Genomic DNA, 22,807 nt, shown 5'->3' on the forward strand with positions numbered 1-22,807 from the left:
TAGTCGGGAGTGGTGCTGACTGAAAACAGATGATTTGGAGCGATTCGCGCGCCATCTGTTGGTCATTCTAAGGACTTATTGAACTACCCTCGTATATAGCCTACATGTTTTTATGCAAGTTTAAAATATTCCAAGGAATTTTAACGCATTTTATGGAATTTCCGAGGATTTGTATGATTTTAAGGGATTGCAAATAAGATAGATTTTTTATTAAAAAGTGAATTTTCAAATATTGTGAACCTTAAAAGTTGAATTATTCTATAAACGATGGAAATTATATTATTTCTAATTATTGAAATCTTTAAAGATTAATTAATTAAATCTTTAAGCATTAAAAATGAAACAATTCCAAACCTCATTTAAAATTTATTCATCTGCATTATTTATTAATTATTCATTATTTATTCATTTGCAGTTTGTTCCTGATCCTAATGATTTTATCGATTTACTTTCTTCTTATATTAAATATTTTAGGCTACAAAATAATATGGTTGATGTTTTATTTGCAAAATTTAAAATATTTTCGCAGACATTCCCAACTAGAAATTGGAACATATTTTAATATTTTTATATCTGCTATTACTGATCGGAGAAAGAAAAAACTTCTATAAACGAACACAGAAAATATAAAAATAAAAGAAATTATAATTTTTTTATTTATCAAATCATTTATTTTTAACTTGTTTTTTTGATAAGAAATGTTTTATCATGATTTTAGGATTGTTTGCTCGAGCATATGGAAATTTCAATTATTGAAGCGGAGAAAAGGGCAAATGGACCATTAAATTTAAAAGAATTTTATACTGTCTACCTCATTGAGACAAAGTAAGTCTTATTAATAAAAATGTAATTTTATTAATGTTATTAACAGGCCTTCGACTCACCATTTTATTGAAACAATTTAACACTTTTTTTGAGCGAAGACACTATTTTGCAAATATTTCGAAAAAAATTACACTGAAGACACTATATACAAACTTTTTATTTTTTAAATTTATAAGTAAACACTATAAAAAATACGAATTCTTAACAAAAAAATAATTTCCACCAAAAAAATTATAGTTGATATTAAAATTAATTTTGTTTAAATTTTTAAATTAAAACAGTAGAACATAAACAATAAAAAACGAATTTTCAATTATTCGAAAAGAATAATTTTCTATAAAAAAGATGATTTTTTGAGAAAATACATGAATTTTGAACCATATTGTTGAATTTTCAATCAAAAAAGAAATATTTAAAAAAATAATTAATAGTTAAATTTTCAGTTAGAATTTTTACTAAACAAAATTATTTTATACCAAAAAATACGAATTGTCTACCAAATACATATATTTTCCAACAAATAGTTTAATTTTGTACCGGAAAGACAAAGTTTTTAACAAAATACATCAAAATTTTAACACATAGATGAATTTTCTGTGAAAAAAGAAAAGTGATATTAGTTTTCATTTAAACATTTTGAACATTTTAATTTTTTTGACTAAATATTAGTTTATATTCTTTTGTTGTTAATTTTTTAATTTAAATATTTGAATTTTTAAAACTAAGATATTTATTTTTAACTTTTTATTTTAATTTAATGGTGCAATTAAATTTTTATTGAGGCGGATTAATTTTCAATTTAAAAAATGAACTTTCCACAAAACAGTTTAATTTTTTTCAAAATAGTTTCATTTTACATAAAATTGTGGAAATATCAGGCAAAAAATATGAATTTTCCATAAAACAGTGGAATTTTAAAACCCAAATATCAATTTTCGACAAAAAAGTTTATTTATAACCAATCACTTGAGTTTTTAAATAAATAAAAAATTAAATTTTAAGAAAGTAGTTCAACTTTCAACCACAGAGTTGAATTTTTAATCTAAAAAGATTAATTTTCTCCAAAAAAGTGAGATAGTTGATACTTAAATTAATAAGTATTTTGATTTTTATTCAAAAAAATTAAATATACTAAAAAGGGGGAATTTTTAACAAGATGTTTTAACGAAAAACAAACTTTTGCAAACAAATATTAGAATTTTCTACCAAGAAGAGATCAATTTTCAACAAAATAGATGAATTTTCAACTAAGAACATTAAATTCTTATCAACAAAGATAAATTTTAGACAAAAAATGGACTATTAAATTCTAAATTAAAGAGATGATATTTGCAACCGAAAAGAATAATTTTAACAAATTTTCAAACTAAATATTTTAAACAATGGATGTGATATGAGTCCAAATTTTGTTGGCTAATATTTATTTTATATTTTTTCTGTTTCTAAATTCCAAAAAAAATTCTTTTTGAGAATTTGTTTTCAATAAAAAAAAAACTAATTTTCCACAAAACAATGTTATTTTCTATCAAATAGTGGAATTTTCAATAAAACAGTGGAATACTTAATCCTCCAATCTGAATTTTCGCCAAAAAAATTAATTTGTAAGTAAACACACGAATTTTTAATTCCATACTTAATTTTTCAGTTAAGAAAATTATAAATAAATAAGATAAACCGAAATATTTTTTGAATTTTCCCTCAAATTTCATTTTTTTCAAAATAAAGAAAATCATTTTAAAATTTTCTATAAATCTTAGGAATTTTTTTTAATTTTCGAATTTTTATAATCCTTTCGAAATTTTTAAAACTTCCAATATTTTCAAGCTTTCCGTAAAATTTTTGTTAATTTTTCGAAACTAAAAAATTGTCTTTAAATCTTTCAGATTCTTCTTTGACAATTTTATAAATCTTGTAAAGTGTTTCGATTTTTTTTTAAAATTACTTTTTCATAATAAAAATCATTTATCTTTTGCTAGTAACCTAAACAATTTTATTTTATTGAAACCTAAAAAAATTCCTAAAATATATTATAAGCTTTTATTATTTTTGAATAATTTCAAAAATTCAAAAGTATCTCTTGAATTGACTCAAATTTTTTATAAGATTTTTTTACCTTTTAGTTAATAATTTCACATTTTTCTTAATCTTTTTCAATTTTCTCTTTGAATTTATTAAAAAAATCATTGGAAATTTTCCCCTGAATATTAAGAATATTTTTCTTATTTTTCTGCAAAATTATAAAAAATTCTTTTATTCGTTAATTTTTTCTGTACATTTTGAAATATTTAAAACCTAAAATTATCATTTTTTTAATTAAACCTATAATATTTTAAAAAATTCCAGAAATATTAAAAAAATGCAATCTCAAAATTATTAAAAAGATTCTAATTTTTTTCGAATTCTTCAAAGTAAGTTTTTCCCATGATATAATGTTTCTTACCTCTTTGAAATTGTAAAAAAGTTTAAAAATTATAGTATGGTAGCAAAATGTTAAAAACAGAATTATTTCCCAATACTAAAAAAAAAGATTTTAAATAAAAATTGAGTTTTTATTTTCAGTACTTGAAAAATTTGATGAAACTATTTTGAAAATTGTTTTTTTTTTTTTAATTTGTAACACTATTTACACCATTTTTTATCTCTGAAGTGAGTCCGAGGCCTGTATGAATCTTATTTAAATTACTGATCTCACAATTTTTAAGAAGAGAATTATTCCCCAATATTAAAAACAGATATTAAATAAAAATTTAGATTTATTTTTAATACTTTAAAATTTTTATGACACATTTCGACACTTTTTAAAAAATTTGTGACACTTTTTACGCAATTTTTTATATCTGAAGTGAATCCGAGGCCTGCATAAAGCTTATTTAAATTATTGATCATATTTAAAATTTCGATTTAGAGTTACGGATCCTATGTTCAGAAATGCGTTAAAAGAAATAAGTTCCTTGTGGCGTCGTTACACGGAATTTGAATTACTCCGTGCATATTTAGAAATTTCCTATCCTTACGTTGTACTGCCACCTTTACCGGAAAAGAAAGTTCTTTACGCTTGGCAAAAAGTTACTACCGATACATTTGATCCTGATTTTGTAGATCGACGCCGAGCTGGCCTCGAGGTAATTAAAAAAAAAATTTCTACTTAAATTAAAACTATTTTTGATTATTAATAATTTTAATATTTCTAGAATTTTCTCCTGAGGGTAGCCTCTCATCCATTATTGTCGTTCGACAAACATTTCATAAGTTTTCTGCAACAGATAGAAGGTTGGAGAGAAAGCGTGAAGGAAACAGGTTTTTAAAAAAATATTTATTATATATTTGTAATAAATAAAATTTTAGTGGTGGAATTTATTTTTAAAAAATATATATATGTTGTTTTTAGAGGTAACTAGAAAATTGGGTGCGCCCTGCGCACTTTAATTAATTTTTCTTGGAAAAAAATAGTTAATTTTTCAACATTTTGTTATAGATTTTACAGAAAATCTTATATAATTTAAAAACGTATATTATTTATAAACATTTCTTTATTATAGCGAGAAAATTACGGTTAATTCAATATGAATGACAAAATTTTTGTACTTAGTTGATATTCTTTAAATTTATATGAAATTATTTTAAATTTCAATTATTCTAATATTATTTTAAAGTTTAATAACATAAAAATACATTTTTAATTTCTTTGCTTGAAAATTAGTTTTTTCATTGTAAATTATTTTTTTAATTGAAAATTTAACGATTCCATCTTTGCAAATTCATCTGTTTTGTTAAAAACTTTTTTTTTGTACAAAATTCAACTACTAAGTTTAGAATTTTTTTTTTCGTTGGAGATTTATTATTTTAGTTAAAAATTAGTTTCTTTGCACAAAAATTTAACGATTTTGTTGAAAATTCTTTTTTTGTAGAATATTTAACTACTTGGTTAAATTTTTGTTGTTAAAGATTTACTATGTTCGTTAAAAATTAATTTCTTTGCATACAAATTTAAATATTTTGTTACAAATGCACTTTTTGTTGTTGAAAATAAATATTTTTGATTGAAAAATATACTATTTCATGTTCGGTTTATCATTTATCATCATCAGTTGAAAAATCGGATATTTGTTTAAAATTTCTGTATTTTGTTGAAACTTTTGGGTTGAATGAATTTGGTTAAAATTAATATTTTTTGATAGAAAAGTAGTCTTTTTTGGTTACAAAATTAATTTCTTTGATTGAAAATTGTTTTTTTATACTTAATTTTTTTAAGCTAAAATTTATATATTAAATTTTTTGTCGAAAATTGATCTTTTTTATATAAATTTAATCTCCTTGTTTGAAAATTGAACTATTTAATTGAAAACTGATATATTTAGTTGAAAATTGATCTGTTTGATGAAAATTTGTCTTTTTTTGGTAGAATATTTTACTATTGGGTTAAAATTCTTTTTTTGAAAGCTTTATTGTTTTCGTGAACAATTTTTTTTTTTAACAAAAATTTAACTTTTGTTGAAAATTCCTTTTTTTTGTTTAAGTTATTTTTGGCTAAAGATTGATTATTTATTTAAAAATTAATTTCTTTGCATAAAATTTTTAATATTTTGTTAATAATTCGTTTCTTGTTATTTAAAATATATATTTTTCATTGAAAATTGTACTACATTATTTTTGGTTCAACATTGATTTTCGTCAGTTGAAGATTCAGATATTTGTTTGAAAATTTTTGTAATTTGTTGAAACATTGGCTTTTGTTGCAAAATATTAATCTTGCTGGTGACTCATCTTTTCGGTTGAATGCATTTTGTTAAAATTAATCTTTTCTAGTTAAAAATTAATTCCTTTGATCGAAAATTGTTTTTGTTTATAATTAATTTTTTTCAGCTAAAATATAACTATTTCATTTTCTGTCGAAAATTGATATTTTTTATATAAATTTTATCTTTTAAGATTCAAATTCATCTTTTTGGTTGAAAATTGAACTATTTTATTAAAAAATGAATCTATTTAGTTGAAAATTTATCTGTTTCTTACAAATTTGTCTTTTTTGGTAGAATATTAAACTATTGGGTTAAAAATTGACTTTTTTGCACAAAAATTTAGCTTTTTTTGAAAATTCGTTTTTTGTTGTTGAAAATAAATATTTTTCACTGAAAACTGCACTATTTCGTTTTTGGTTTAATATTTATCTCTTCTTTTCAGTTGAATGAATTTTGTTAAAAATTTTGTTAAGTTTGGTTAAATTAATTAAATTTATTTCATTTAATTAATTAAGTTAAGTTAAATTAATCTTTTTTGTTTAAAAATTAATTTCTTTTATCGAAAAATATTTTTTTTATAATTAATTTTTTTTAAGTTAAAATTTAACTGCCATTTTCTGTCTAAAAATTATCTTTTTTCTATATAAATTTAATCGTCTTAGTTGAATATCATCTGTTTGTTAAAACTGTGTCTTTTTTTAGAATATTTAACTATTAGGTTAAAAATTCATTTTTTTAAAGACTTTATTATTTTGGTTAAAAATTATATTTTTGTACTAAAATTTCACTTTTGTTAAAAAATCTTTTATTTCTTAAAAATAAATTTTTTTAATTGAAATTTTAACTATTATTTCTATAGTTGAAAATTCATGAATTTTGTTAAAATTAATATTTTTGGATAGAAAATTATTATCATTTTTTTTGTTTTGAAAATTCATTTCTTCGATCGAAAATTGTTTTTTTTTTTAAATCAATTTTTCTTACTGAAAATTAAATTTTTTTTGTCAAAAATGTATCTTTTTTGGTAACAATTTAATTTCCTGGTTGAAAATATCGTCTGTTTTATGGAACCTTTAACTATGTTGTTGAAAATTCATCCATTTTGTTGGAAATTTGTATTTTTTGGTTAAAAATTCAGCTATTGTGTTGAAAATTCATTTTTTATTGTTGAAACTTTATTATTTTAGTAAGTGATGTTTTTCGCTTGAGAACTTATCTATTTTGTTGAAAATTCGTTTTTTATTTTTTTGAAAATGAATTTTTTCAATTGAAAATTTTAGAAGAAAATAAATATTTGGGCAGAGAACTCCTCTTTTTATAATTCGATTTTTTTGTTTAAAATTGATATTTTTTAGATCTGACTGGAAGTTTACGTATGTTCTTAAAAATTTATCCATTTTTTGGCAGAGAATTGATATTTTGTATTGAAAATTCAACTATTAGATAAAAAATTATTTTTTTTTGTATAAGGTTTACTATTTAAGTTAAAAATTAATTTTTTGGCTTAAAAATTTAACATTTTTGATGAAATTACAGTTTTTTTTGGATATGTATATTTTTGAATGAAAATGTAGCTATTCCATTTTTGATAGAAAACATTTTTTTTTTTAGTTGAAAGTTACCTTTTTCGTGGTTGAAAATCAATTATTGTAACTGAAAATGTAATTCTCTAATTTCTTTTTAAAAATTGATTTTTTTAAGTAAGATTTGGTTTTCAAAAATAATTATTTTAAGTTAAATAATGCAATGAAAATTTTGAAAAATGATAATTTTTCACCTGTTGCAAAATTAAAACTTTTAATTAATATTTGACAATAATTTGGTTAAATAATAAAATATTACATTAGTAAATCTTAAATTTTTGTCAGTTTTATTATGCACGCAAACGTGATATTCTGTGTTCCTGTCCTTCAATTTTTTGTAAAATTAAAATCTGTTTTAGTCCTAATTCAACAACATATTATATTTTTCTTCGAGAATGAATCTTTTTGGTTAAAAATTTGTTTTCTTGAATCGGAAAAATACGATTGGGTAGTATTTTTCGGATTGAAGAAAACAAATTTTAATAAATGAATAATGAATTTAAATTTATATATAATTAAATAAATAAATAATTTATTTAACAGGGTACCTGCAGATAGCGGAGACCAAATTAAAAGCACTGAGTGTGGCTGTAAGACTTAGGAACCCGGACAAGCGATTCGAAACTATAAAAAATTATGGAATCGAATTACAGGTACTTGTATAGTTGGAAAAAATTAATTCTAATTATATTTTTACTAAAAATGATTTATTTGATTTATTTAAATTATTTTTCATTAAAAAAATTATTATATTTCTACTATACAAAATATATTCTACACAAAATATTAAAAACCGTAAATCAAATATTTTTTGCGCGAAGTGGATTCTACTTACAATTAAATACTTATTCTTTTTATTTATATATTGCTTTCCACCAAATATTTAAGATGGATAATATAAAAGCAGAATAAAAAGTTAATTATTTTGTTGAAAATTGCACTATTTTGTTAAAAAAGTCGTATTTATTGGTCGAAAATTAATTTTTCTAACTGAAAATTTAACTATTCTTTTTGTTTAAATTTTATTTGAAAATTGAACTATTTCATTCAAAAACATTTTGTTAATTAAATATTAAAATTTTGTGATTTGTTTTTTATTTTTTGGTTGAAAATTTAACTATTTTGCTCATTTCTTTGTTAAAAATTAAATTTTTTAATTGAAAATTTTCATTTGACATTTTTAGCTGAAAATGGATAATTTTAATTAAAAATTCAACTATTTAATTTTTCTTGGAGATTTCATTTTTTTTTTAATTCAACTACTTCATTGAAATTTGTACTACTTAATTTAAATGTCATTTTATTTGTAAAAGATTTAACCATTAGTTTTTTATTTTTATTTTAACCAGTCTTTTTAACTGAAAGTTTAACCATTCAATTTTTTATTAAAAATTGTTTGTTTTCAGTTGAAAATTAACTTTTTTAACTGAAAATTTAACTATTGTATTTTTGGGTAAAATCGCTAATTTTTAGTTAAAAATTCAACTATTATATTTTTCCTTAAAAATTAATTTTTAATGCCTTTTTGAAAATTAAAATATTTAATTGGAAGTTGTACTAATTTATTTAAAATTCATTTTATTCATTAAAGATTGAACTATTTTTTTAAAAGTTCGTTTTTTATTGATTTTTTTAAAGTTGTACTACTTTATTTAAAATGCATTTTATTTGTTAAAGAGACAAGAATTTTCTTAAAAATTAGTTTTTATTTTTTTGTTTCTAAATTAATTTTTCTAACTAAAAATTTAAATATTCCATTTTTTAAGAAAAATTTACCGTTTTTAGTTGAAAATTAACGTTTGTAACTTGATTTTTTGTTCGAGAATTATTTTTTTTTTGTGTTTTTTATTATTCTTTTTGAAGCTGAATAACCATTTCGTTGAAAATTAATTTTTCAACTCTATTTTAAAAATTCATTTTTATAACTGAAAATTTAATTTTTTTTATTTGAAATTGATCGTTTTTAGTTGAAAATTAACTTTCGTAACTATTCCATTTTTTCTGAAATCAATTATTTTTAGTTAAAAACTGATCTTTTAAGTTTTTCGTTAATATTTTTTTTTAATTCCTCCACTTCATGGAAAGTTGTACCAATTTATTTAAGATTAATTTTATTTTTTAAAGATTGAAACATTTGTTAAAAATCTGTCTTTTATTTTTTGATTGAAAATTAATTCTTCTAACTGAAAATGTAACTTTTTTATTTAAAGTTGATTATTTTTAGTTGAAAATACAAGTTTTAAACTTTTCTTTCAGAATTAATTTTATTTGAAAATTCGACTATTCGATTGAAAGTGGCACTGCATTATTTAAATTTTATTTTGTTGATTAAATATTTATATTTATATAATTTATTTATAATATTTTTGTTTTATGATTAGTTTTTTTTTTCTATTTTTTGGTAGAAAATTTAACTATTTTGTTTAAACGTTATCTTTGTGAAATTCTGCTATTGGTCGAAAGAATTACAAGAATTCATTTTTGTTAAAAATTACATTTTCTAGTTAAAAATTAAAATTTCACATTTTTGAGTGAAAGTTAATAATTTTTAGTTAATAATACAATTGTTATATTTTTCTGTTAGAATTCATTTTGTCTTAATAAAGATTTTAATAAAGACAGAAAATTTAAATGATTTGTAAAAATTCATTTTTCTTTTTTTTTCAAAATTTAATTTTTTAACTGAAAATTTAACCACTCGATTTTGATTGAAAATTGATTCTTTTTTAGTAAAAACTTCAACTATCTGGTTCAAAATTTTTAATTGACTGTCTTTTCAACTCCAAATTTTAACAATTCCATTTTTTTATTCAAAATTGATCGCTGTTAGTTAAAATTTTTTTTTTTTTTCTAAGTTGAAAATTCAACTATTCAATTAAATTCTTGGCTGAAGTCGAAATTTTGTAGTTAAAAATTAAATTATTACATTCTTCTTTGAGGATTCTTTTTTTTTAATTCAATGATTTCATTTAAATTTGTACTTCCTTGTTTAAAATCCATTTTATTGGTTAAAGATTGAACCATTTAATGGAAAATTCTTTATTTATTGTATTTTTTTAATTATTCTAAATGAAAAATTAACTATTCCATTTTCTATTAAAAATTGATCGTTTTTAGTTAAAAATTAACTTTTGTAATTTAAATTTCAACTATTAAATTTTTGAATAAAATTTAAAAATTCAATTTTTCATTGAGAATTCACCCTTTGCGCTAGAAAATCAAACTATTTTATCGAGAATCTAATTATTTCGTAGAAAACTATTGCTTGAAAGTTTCGGGACGACTGAAAAATCCCGAAAAAAAAATTTCCGACACTGTAAAATTCCCGAATTAGAAAATTCTCGATTAATCGGGACGATTGAAAAAATCCCGAAAAATAAAATTCGCGACACAGTAAAATTCCCGAATAATCAAATTCGCGAATAATAAAATTGTCGAAAAATAAAAATACCGATTTCTAAAATTCCCAAATAATAAAATACACGAATAATAAAATCACCGAAAAATGAAAATACCGAATTAGAATATGGCCGAAAAATAAAATTCGCCAATAATAAAATTGCCGAAAAATAAAAATATCGAATTGGAATATTCCCGAATAATAAAATTCTCGAATAATAAAAGTTCAGAATTATAAAATTCTCGAATTGGAATATTCCCTAATAATAAAATTTACGACAGTTTATAATATTACCGAATTGGAAAATTCCCGACAGATAATTGCCGATTTATAAAATATCCGAATTCTAAGCTTTCGGAATTTTAACAATTACAATTTTTTATAAATATATTTTATTAATTACAAATACAACAATAAGATATTAGTTTCAAAAATTATTTTTAACATTTAAAGTTTTGAAGCTTATTTCTTGAATTAAAAATAGCAATAATTTTAAATAAAATATTTCTAGGTAACGCAGTTTTTTTTTAATGTTCACAATATTTGAAAAAATACATAAAACGTTCGCAAAAATAAGATAAAAAATTTATATATATATAGACATATATTAAAATTTATATTCCGAGTATGTTTGAAAAACGTTTCAAGGTACATAAAAAATTTAACGAGAATTTTGTTCCAAGCGCAAGTTTTGAAAAATAAAGAAAGCGATACAAAAACTTAATTCTACATTGAAAGAAAAAATAATGACTCACATTTTGACGCTTTTTTTGAAAATATGCATAGAATTTGAAAAAAAAATACAAAAAGCGTTAGCAAAAATTGAATTTTAAATTTATATATATTTATTTATTTATTTAAAATTAAAAAATTTTAAATTACATTATTGCGAAAGCTTTTCGTATTTTTCTTATTCAAAAATATTATGCACATTTAAAAAAAAGCGTAAAAATGTAAGCAATCATTTTTTCTTTGAAAGAAGAATTAAATTTTGTATCACCTACCAACTTTGTAAAAACGTGCGCTTGGAAGAAAAAAAAATATCCCTAGATTTTCTCTGTACATTACAAAGCTTTTCAAATGAAAACTCGATATACATATAAATTTAAAATTTTATTTTTGCGAACGCTTTTTGTATTTTTTAAAATACTGTGAACATCAAAAAAACACGCGTTACCTAGAAATATTTTATTTAAAATTATTGCTATTTTAAATGCAAGAAATAAGCTTCGAAATTTTTAATATTAAAAATAGTTTTTGAAACTAATGTCTTATTGTTGTATTTGTAATAAATAAAATATATTTATAAAAAATTCTAATTGTTAAAATTCGAGAGTTTTCCAAATCGGATATTTTGCGGTAATTTTATTATTCGTGTATTTTATTATTTGGAAATTTTCCAAATCGGTATTTTTATTTTTCGGCAATTTTATTATTCGCGAATTTGATTATTTGGGAATTTTCTAATTCGGAAATTTTATTTTTCAGGATTTTTCAGTCGTCCCAAAGTTTCTTTGATAAGAAATCATATTTTGTTGAAAAATCGTCTTTTTCGGTAGAACATCAATCTCCTCGGTTGAAAATTAATTAGTTAATTTAATTGAAAATTGAACTTCATATTAATTTTTCTTCACAGAAAATTCCAGTACCTACACTGTATGTACAATATATTTGTGTATTAATACATACTACTCGTATAATATACCAATTATTAACTAAATTGAAAAAAAAATTAATAAATTTTTTTTTAGAACAATCTGTGTAATTTACTAAGAGTGAGGGCAAGATTAGCAGAAAAACAGTACAGTTTGTACAAACTACATGCAAATTATGGCAGAGTTTTCAGTGAATGGAGTGCTATAGAAAAAGAAATGGGTGATGGTTTGCAGGTAAATATATGAAAGTTAACCTTTTATAATTTTTTTTTAATAAAAAAAAAAACAGAGATCAAATTTTGCGACTTTTTCCACTTACATTTTTTTAATTATTAAAAAATTTATTAACTAATAGTTTAATACGAATAATTATTTATAAAAAATAATTTATTATAATTTTTTTTCAAATATAAAATTATTAAAAATATTATCAATTTTTTAATTAAAATACTTAGCAAATTTTTTTATTAACTGCGTTTTATTGATTAGTTTCTAATTGCATTAGTACGAGTTCAAATTTTTAATTTCTTAAATTGCAAGTCTTAATATTTGGATATGTTCCCAATGTTTAATTATTTTGTTAAAAATTCAATTGTTTTGATAAAAAGTCATATTTTTTGATCAATATTAAACTGTTTCGTTGAAAATATTTTTTTTTTTATAGAAAATACATCCCTTTTGGTTAAAAAATTCTTTTTTATGGTAAAAAAATCATCTTTTTTGGTTAAAAATTCATCTTAGTTGAAAATGAACTTTAACTACTGTTTTGATTTAAAATTTATAGATATATTTTGTTGATTTTCGATTGAAAGTCCAACTATTTTTTTTTTTGTTAATGCAACAGTTTGATGGAAAATAACAATTAATTTTCTTAATTCAACTACTTGGTAGAAAATTCAAATTTCTTCGTTTAAAATTATCATTTTTGTTGAAAATTTAATTTTTTGGTAAAAGTTTTTTTTGTTGAAAATTTCAACCAATTGACTGAAAATTCATTTTTGTACTTTGAAAATTGAACTATTCCATTTTTGCTCGAAAACCTATCTTTTTAAATAGAAACTTCAAATATTTACATACAAATTTATATATATTTTTTTAAAACTCATCTTTTTTGGGGAGAAAATTTATCTTCGTCGTAGAAGATAAATTTTTTTGTTTAAAAATTAATTTTTTATTGACAATTAATTATTTTTCTTAGGAATTTAATCCTTTTTTAAAAATAAAAATACGACTGTTTTGTTAAAAATCTGTTTTTTTTTTTTTTATATTGAAAATTCTTCGGTTGAAAATTTAAGTGGTTTGTAAAAATTCGTTGTTCGTTTTTTTCAAAAATTTAATTTTTTTAGTGAAAATTTCACCACTCTATTTTGATTGAAAATTGATTTTTTTAGTAAAGAATTCAACTATAGGTAGAAATTGAATCTTTTTTTTTCTGAAAATGGAACCCATTAATGGAAAATTCGATTTTATAGTTGAAAATTAACTTTTTAACTAATAATTTACTTATTAGTTAATTGAATTAAATTATTAAATTAATGATTAAATTAATTAAATTATTTAATTACAAAAATTAATTTATTATTATTTATTTATTAATCTCTTTGGCTGAAAATTGATCTGTATTGTTAAAAATTATTGTTTTGGTTGAAAATTAATTTTTTTTAGCTGGCAATTGAAAAATCCCATTTTTATTAAAATTTTTCTTCGTACTAGAAACTTCCACTACTTTCAAGAAAAAAATACAAAATTTCAACTTCAAATGGGTTTCATTCCAAAGGGCCACAAATTTTTATGTTTTTCAAGTGAATATTTTTCTGTACAATAATAAGTAAAAAAATTAAAAACCATATTTTGTAGCGTATTTTTCTCCATAATTTTCAAATCTGCCATTAGTTTTTTTTCTATGATTTTCCATTTTTCAAAATGGCGGCTGATTTACAAAAAAACATGATTTTATTATTTTGTTGCTGCGGTTAAACGAGCGTAAGGATCCTGTGGAATAATCGCCATAGCTAAAATTTAAGAGGTGAAGGATGTCAAAATTCAAAATGGCCGATCAAATATGGCTGCTTTTACATTTGTTTTTTTTTCATGTTTTTCGCCCATGAAGTTTGATTTTTAAGTAGATTTATTATTTTTATATCAATTTTATATATATTATGCGAGAAAACAGTAATGTAAGATGATATGGAATTCAAAATGGCGGAAAATATTATCGATTTTTTATAAACTTTCTTGCATCGACATTACCCAAAGTTTTATAAAAATTAAAAATGTATCTCATCAATCAAATTTAAATGGCCGTTACAACATGACGGTTTTCATGAACATTTATTTTTGATTTTATTTTGAATTTTTCAATTCTTTTAGTCGCGACGCTTATTTTTGAAGTATATTTGTTATTTTTTAATGAAAAGGATTGTCAGAAAACGTAAAAAAAAAATGCTTGTAAATTCAAAATGGCGGAGGATTATACATTTTTCTTGATTTAAAATTTACATGTGATTAAAAATCGTTTGCAGTTTTTGCCGCCATTACACTTTTGCGCGTAAATTTGGCTGAGTAGAAGTTCGAAAATTGTAAATAAGGAAAAAAAGCGTTTATTCATTTTTTTTCTTATATAAGTTGAAAGTGATACTTTTTTCAATAAATATTGTTGACAATAATATATTGTTTGAATTTTCTGATCATTATTATTTTTATTATCATTTTTAATTACTTGATTTTTTTTCTTATTTTTTCAGCTAGGTTTGTAATATGAATAAAACGAATATATAAACATAACTTATTATTGCTTATTATTGCAAACATTGTAATTTAAAACTGCATGCATGATAATTTTTCTAAAAAAATTAAATATAATAGTTAAAAATATAAGTAAATTTGACTAAAAAAATAAATGCTGAACAAATAAAAATAAATAAAAGGCTTTCCATTACTCTCGACCTCCTTGTAAGAACTTTTCTATATAGATTATTATATTTATTCACGTAGAAAAATGTTTTGGTGAAAGTCGAGCAACGTAAAATTATAAAATTATAAGTATAATTGTAAAAAATATTGTATAAATATATTTAAAAAATGTACAACTGCAAGAATCTACAGGAATTTATAGAAATCTTTGGTCGAAAAAGAAAAACTTTTTGATTGCAAATAAAAATTGAACAATTAAGAATGATTTTATCACGGTTACTAAAATTAATAGATTCTAGAAAACATAAATTTTGTCATTTGAAGTAGTAAAAACTGAACTGCAAATTTAAACACTCAAAGTAGAATAATTTTTTTTTAAGATTTAAAATTAAAGCTTAAGATTTTTTATTGAAACGCTCAAAGATTTACGCGTATAAAATATAAAGTTATGTTTTGAAACATAATATAAAATATTTCAAAGCAAAATTTTTCATTTCTACAACATTACAACATATTTGAAACAATTTAAGTAAGTTGAAGAGATACATAGAATTAAGACAGATTGATATTTTTTGACATTTGGAATCTAAAATTGAGATATATTTTTTAGTTAATTCTCTATTTATTAATTATTGAAGAGTTATTACAGATAACCACCATAAATATTAGTTGTTTCAATACTAAATGAATTTTACATTGACTACGACATAAGCAGATGTAATTATAACTTAACTGTAATAATAAGAGATTAAAATTTTTTTTTGTAATCATTATTCAATAATTAAATATTATTTAATGCTAATGCCGAAGAAATAAAAAATTATGTCTAAGAATTGTTTCTCAATTAGAATACCAAAAGTGTTGACCAATGATATGTTTATAAAAACTAATAACTGTCATGTTAACCATATTATGAACTATTAACAAATATAATGTCTAAATATATTGTCTGAATAATTAACTGAAGAGGGTCACCATCCTATGTCGAAATGTCTTAAACAATTGTAATCTGAATTAATTAATTTTTACTCGACACCATAAATTATTATAAATTAGACTTGAAAGAGATCCGAACTTTAAAGAACGACAGCACTGAATTGCTTAGTGCCTTTATTTATTGAATTTAGAATAAAACTTTAAAAACGAAACACCAAAAAATATGTTTCCAAAAATCAGTGTGATCGGCTCATTGAAGTTATAGAACAAAGTAAAAAGAGGGAAGATGGAGAGAAAGTAGAGTCAATCGTTGTCACCGCTCGCTTCATATACTATACTGTATATGGACATGCCTTATATAAATAAATATGCACTTTATCATTTGAATTTATAAATAAAATATTTAATGAATTATTTAAGGACATGGTAAAATGATGATACTTATTATTAATTACAAAGATATTACAGAAATAAAGTTTATTTTCCATGCATTTGGTCTATTGTTTTCCCCTCAACTTTCACCGATGAAGTGAAGTTAGGTGGTGGTTGAAGTGAAAATACCTAATATGTTGTTACAGAATATTTTAAAATCTAACAAATTTGCGAAACGTTATTTGAAATGTATTCTAATAATCTAATGCAGCGATTCCCAAACTAGTGTCGCCGGCCGATGAGGCCGCAGGCTCCGCGGCAGACTCCCCGCTGCGAGCAGAAGGCTACTTTCCTCGACTTTCGTGTACCTACCGCGAATGACCCTTTCATTGTTATGAACTTGCAATAACTGAAATTATAAAGACTTAGCTCAATTAAATTTTAATTGGCTGAATGAATTTCGTGGTATAATTTAAAGAAAATGAAAACAAAGTTTTTGAAAATCGGTTAATATTCGAACTCATAAATGAAATATTTACAAATCTTGTGAATGCAACAAAAGTGCGATAACTCTTGAAGTTATTATCCGATCTTCTTCTACCTTTTTTTAACGTGTATTTGATAATCTAACAAATCTAACGGAACTTATTAAAATTCTATTGATTAATAATTAACCAACTTTTCATTTTTCTCAACCGGCTCTAATTCTCAAACAACGAAAAGGTGAGCGAAGCAAGCAACCGAGCACGAACGACTAGCGTCCAGTGTCTCACTTGGGTTTCAGTATTGTGAAAAAATTTGAGGGTGGGGCCCCTGCCGCTCCCCAGAAAGTGCATAAAAAGTTTGGGAATCGCTGATCTAATGGGAGGGGCATTTTTAAACCCCTTGCGCGGAGTTCGTGTGCGCCCGACCAGGGCGCACCCGTATTGTCGTTGATATTGTCGTTGATGGAATTTTTTCTTAGAAATCGGGTCACTACCTGGATTCGCTAGCTGCAACAATAGATACGACCCTTGAGGAAGAAGAGCTCATTGCGGATCAACTGAAAGAATGGCTTTTTGGTGCCTCAGCTTTACAATCAGTTGTAAGGCGGAGGGAAGCCTTGCAATTGATCAAGGACGAGGCTCAAGATGTCCTTGCTGCTGCTTACGATCAGAAAAATAAAGTCATACAGGGTGAATATTCATTAAAAAATTTGTTCTTTCTAATTTTATCTAATAGTGAGGTCCAAAAGCTTAAAACAAGTCATTAAGGAAAAAATTTTCGGAACAAAAAGCAACCATTTTTTAAAAATTAAATTCTATTAACGCATTTAATCTTGCAATAAATATAGTAATTAAATTAATTTAATAAATTAATTTAATAAATTAATTTCATTAATTAAATAATTGTAGTAAAATTAATAAAATTAACATAATTATTCATTTAGTAATTCTTTCTTAATATAAAAATCTTATTCAGTTTTTAAATAAATTAGATTAATAGTGATTTTTTTTTGTCTCACGCAATTTTTTAATTAATGTTAAAAAAATTTTTTTGTTATTTTATAGTATTCATTATATAAAAAAATAGACAATATATAAACGGACAAAATTTTTTTCGAAGGATTACGAAGGATTTCAAATACTTTAGAATATTTTTTAAACATTCCAAGGAATTTTCAGTAGATTTTAAGAATATTTTTAAGGATTTCAATGAATATTAAAAAGTTTAAAAACATTTAAAAATAATTCAAAGGAGTAAAAATATTTCAGGGTATTTTAAAGGATTCTAAGGAATATTAACAAGTTTTTTTTTTAATTTCGAAGGATTTTAAATACTTTAGAATATTTTTTAAATATTCCAAGGAATTTTCGGTAGATTTTAATAATATTTTTAAGAATTCTAAGGAATATAAAAAAGTTTGAAAACATTTAAAAATAATTCAAAGGATTACAAATATTTTATGGTATTTGACAGGATTCCAAGGAATATTAAAAAGTTCGAAAACATTTAAGAATAATTCAAAGGATTACAAATTTTTTAGGGTGTTTGAAAGGATTCCAAGGAATATTAAAAAGTTTGAAAGCATTTAAAAATAATTCAAAGGATTACAAATATTTCAGGGTATTTTAAAAGATTCTAAGGAATATTAAAAAGTTTTTTTTTTGCGAAGTATTTCGAAATATTAGAAATACTTTAGAATATTTTTTAAGCATTCCAAGGAATTTTAAGTATATTTTGAGAATATTTTAAAAGATTTTAAAGAATATTCAAAACTTCGAAAAAGTTTTAAAATATTTTAAGATATTTAAAAAGATTCCATGGAATATTAAAAAGTTTTTTTTTAATTTCGAAGGATTTTGAATACTTTAGAATATTTTTTAAATATTACAAGAAATTTTCGGTAGATTTTAAGAATATTTTAAAGAATTCTAAGGAATATAAAAAAGTTTGAAAACATTTAAAAATAATTCAAAGGATTACAAATATTTTATGGTATTTGACAGGATTCCAAGGAATATTAAAAAGTTCGAAAACATTTTAAAATAATTCAAAGGATTATAAATATTTTAGGGTATTTGAAAGGATTCCAAGGAACATTAAAAAGATTGAAAACATTTAAAAATAATTCAAAGGATTACAAATATTTTATGGTATTTGACAGGATTCCAAGGAATATTAAAAAGTTCGAAAACATTTAAAAATAATTCAAAGGATTATAAATATTTTAGGGTATTTGAAAGGATTCCAAGGAACATTAAAAAGTTTGAAAACATTTAAAAATAATTCAAAGGATTACAAATATTTCAGGGTATTTTAAAGGATTCTAAGGAATATTAAAGTTTTTTTTGCGAAGTATTTCGAAATATTAGAAATACTTTAGAATATTTTTTAAGCATTCCAAGAAATTTTAAGTATATTTTGAGAATATTTTAAAAGATTTTAAAGAATATTCAAAACTTCGAAAAAGTTTTAAAATATTTTAAGATATTTTAAAACATTCCATGGAATATTAAAAAGTTTTTTTTAATTTCGAAGGATTTTAAATACTTTAGAATATTTTTTAAATATTCCAAGGAATTTTCGGTAGATTTTAAGAATATTTTAAAGAATTCCAAGGAATATTAAAAAGTTTCAAAACATTTAAAAATAATTCAAAGGATTAAAAATATTTTAGGGTATTTGAAAAGATTTCAGGGAATATTAAAAAGTTTTAAAACATTTAAAAATAATTCAATGGATTACAAATATTTTACGGTATTTTAAAGGATTCCAAGGAATATTAAAAAGTTTTAATTGCGAAGGATTTCGAAAGATTAGAAATTCTTTAGAATATTATAAGGAATTTTAAGTAGATTTTGAGAATATTTTAAAAGATTCTCAAAAGTCATCTTAAGGAAAAATTTTTCAGAACAAAAAGCAATCATTTTTAAAAAATAAAATTCCATTAACGCATTTAATCTTGCAATAAATATAGTAATTAAATTAATTTAATAAATTAATTTGATTAGTTATTTAAATAATTTTTTATAAAATTAATAAAATTAACATAGTTATTCATTTAGTAATTCGTTTAGTAATTCATTTTTAATATAAAAATCTTAATCAATTTTTAAATAAATTAGATTAATAGCGATTTTTTTGTCTCACGCAATTTTTTAATTAATGCTAAAACAATTTTTTGTTATTTTATAGTATTCATTATCTAAAAAAATAGACAACATATAAACGGACAAAACTTTTTATACTTTTGTAAAATAAATAAAATCATGTAAATGTTACTTTTTTTAGATATTGTTTTTAATACATAATTCGCTTTCTTTTTAAGTTTTTAACAGTTCAAAACGAAATTTTCATTATTTTTCGAAATTTTGGTAATTAATTTTAAATGAAAAGTCTAATAATAAATTTTACGTTTAAAATTAAACTTATTCGGTCAAGAATTTTATTATTTGGTTCAAAATCGAATTAATTTGTTGAAAATTCAACAATTTTATTAAAAAGTAATACTTCTTGGTTGAAAATTCGTCTTTTTGACTTGAAACTGCAACAATTTGATTGACCCTTTTTTAATGACTGACAAAATTTTTTTATTGAAAATTCAGCTATTTTTTTATCATTTACACTTTTGGTTTCAAAAATCATCTCTTTCTGTAAAAATTTCCAAGGAATTTTCAATAGATTTTAAAAATATTTTGAAGGATTCCAAGAACTATTACAAAGTTTAAAAATTTTTAAAAATATTTCGAAGAATAAAAAATATTTTAGGGTATTTGAAAAGATTATAAGGAATATTAAAAAGATTTTTTTTAATTTCGAAGGATTTCTAGGGATTTTAAATACTTCAGAATATTTTTCGAACATTCTAAGGAATTTTCAGTCGGTTTTAAGAATAATTTAAAGGATTCCAAGAAATATTAAGAAGTTTGAAAATTTTCAAAAATATTCCAAAGGATTTAAAATACTTTTAAATATTTTTTAAACATTCAAAGGAATTTTCAGGAGATTTTAAGAATACTTTAGAGTATTCCAAAGAATATTAAAAATTTTGAAAAAATGTTAAAATATTTCAAAGTTTTAAAAATATTTTATGGTTTAAAATATTCCAAGGAATATTGAAAAGTTTTTTTTTAATTGCGAAGGATTTCGAAAGATTTGAAATATTTAGGATATTTTCTAAACAGTCCAAGCAATTTTCCGTAGAATTTATAGAAATATTGAAGGATTTCAAGGAATATTAAAAAGTTTGAAATTTGTTTATATTTCAAAGGATTAAAAATATTTTAGGGTAATTTAAAAGATTCCAAGGAATATTTAACAATAATTTAATTGCGAAGGACTTCGAAGAATTTGAAATACTTTAGAATATTTTTTTAACATTCCAAGGAATTTTCAGTAGATTTTAAGACTATTTTAAGGATTCCAGTGAACATTAAAAAGTTTGAAAACGTTTAAAAATAATTCAAAGGATTAAAAATATTTCAGGGTATTTTAAAAGATTCCAAGGAATATTAGAAAGCTTTTTTTTGCAAAGAATTTCGAAAGATTAGAAATACTTTACAATATTTTTTAAGCATTCCAACGAATTTTAAGTAGATTTTGAGAATATTTTAAAAGATTTTAAAGAATATTTAAAACTTCGAAAAAGTTTTAAAATATTTTAGGATATTTTAAAAGATTCTATGGAATATTAAAAAGTTTATTTTTTAATTTCGAAGGATTTGAAACACTTTAGAATATTTTTTAAACATTCCAAGGAATTTTCGGTAGATTTTTAAAATATTTTAAAGAATTCTAAGGAATATAAAAAAGTTTGAAAACATTTAAAAATAATTCAAAGGATTACAAATATTTTAGGGTATTTGAAAGGATTCCAAGGAATATTAAAAAGTTTGAAAACATTTAAAAATAATTCAAAGGATTACCAATATTTTTGGGTATTTTAAAGTATTCCAAGGAATATTAAAAAGTTTTAATTGCGAAGGATTTCGAAAGATTTGACATACTTTAGAATATTTTTAAAGCATTCCAAGGAATTTTAAGTAGATTTTGAGGAAATTTTTAAAGATTCTAAGGAATATTCAAAAATTTGAAAAAGTTAAAAAATATTTTAGGATATTTTAAAAGATTCCAAGAAATATTAAAAGGTTTTTTTTTTTTTAATTTCGAAGGATTTAAAAATAATTTAGAATATTTTTTAAACATTCCAAAGAATTTTCGGTAGATTTTAAGAATATTTAAGAGTAATCCAAGGAATATTAAAAAGTTCGAACAAATTATTCAATCTTTCAAAGGATTAAAAAGATTTTAGAGTATTTTAAAAGATTCCAAGGAATATTACTTTTTTTAATTTCGAAAGATTTCGCAGGATTTGAAATACGTCAGAATATTTTTTTAACATTCCAAGGAATTTTCAGTAGATTTTCAGAATATTTTAAAGAATTCTAAGGAATATAAAAAAGTTTGAAAACAATTGAAAATAATTTAAAGGATTACAAATATTTTAGGGTATTTGAATGGATTCCAGGGAATATTAAAAGTTTCAAAACATTTAAAAATAATTTAAAGGATTACAAATATTTTTGGGTATTTTAAAGGATTCCAAGGAATATTAAAAAGTTTTAATTTCGAAGGATTTCGAAAGATTTGAAATACTTTAGAATATTTTTAAACCATTCCAAGAAATTTTAAGTCGATTTTGAGAATATTTTAAATGATTCTAAGGAATATTCGAAAATTCAAAAAAGTTTCAAAATATTTTAGGCATATTTTAAAAGGTTCCAAGAAATATTAAAAAGTTTTTTTTTTTAATTTCGAAAGATTTGAAATACTTTAGAATTATTTTTAAACATTCGAAAGAATTTTCGGTAGATTTTAAGAATATTTAAGAGTAATCCAAGG

The 22,807-nt window shown here is 21.6% G+C and overlaps 1 protein-coding gene across 1 annotated transcript in view; it reads left to right on the forward strand.

Annotated features, from left to right (window-relative positions):
* Positions 1-22,807, forward strand: part of LOC117173773 (sorting nexin-4-like) — a 47,661-nt gene that overhangs the window by 6,938 nt on the left and 17,916 nt on the right. The window contains exons 2-7 of the mRNA XM_033362415.1: positions 719-825; positions 3,731-3,947; positions 4,017-4,122; positions 7,691-7,800; positions 12,299-12,436; positions 17,388-17,620. Of these exons, the coding sequence (XP_033218306.1) occupies positions 719-825; positions 3,731-3,947; positions 4,017-4,122; positions 7,691-7,800; positions 12,299-12,436; positions 17,388-17,620 (911 nt within the window). The remainder of the gene's footprint in view (positions 1-718; positions 826-3,730; positions 3,948-4,016; positions 4,123-7,690; positions 7,801-12,298; positions 12,437-17,387; positions 17,621-22,807) is intronic.

This window comes from Belonocnema kinseyi, chromosome 5, assembly GCF_010883055.1.
Source record: "Belonocnema kinseyi isolate 2016_QV_RU_SX_M_011 chromosome 5, B_treatae_v1, whole genome shotgun sequence".
NCBI lineage: Eukaryota > Metazoa > Arthropoda > Insecta > Hymenoptera > Cynipidae > Belonocnema > Belonocnema kinseyi.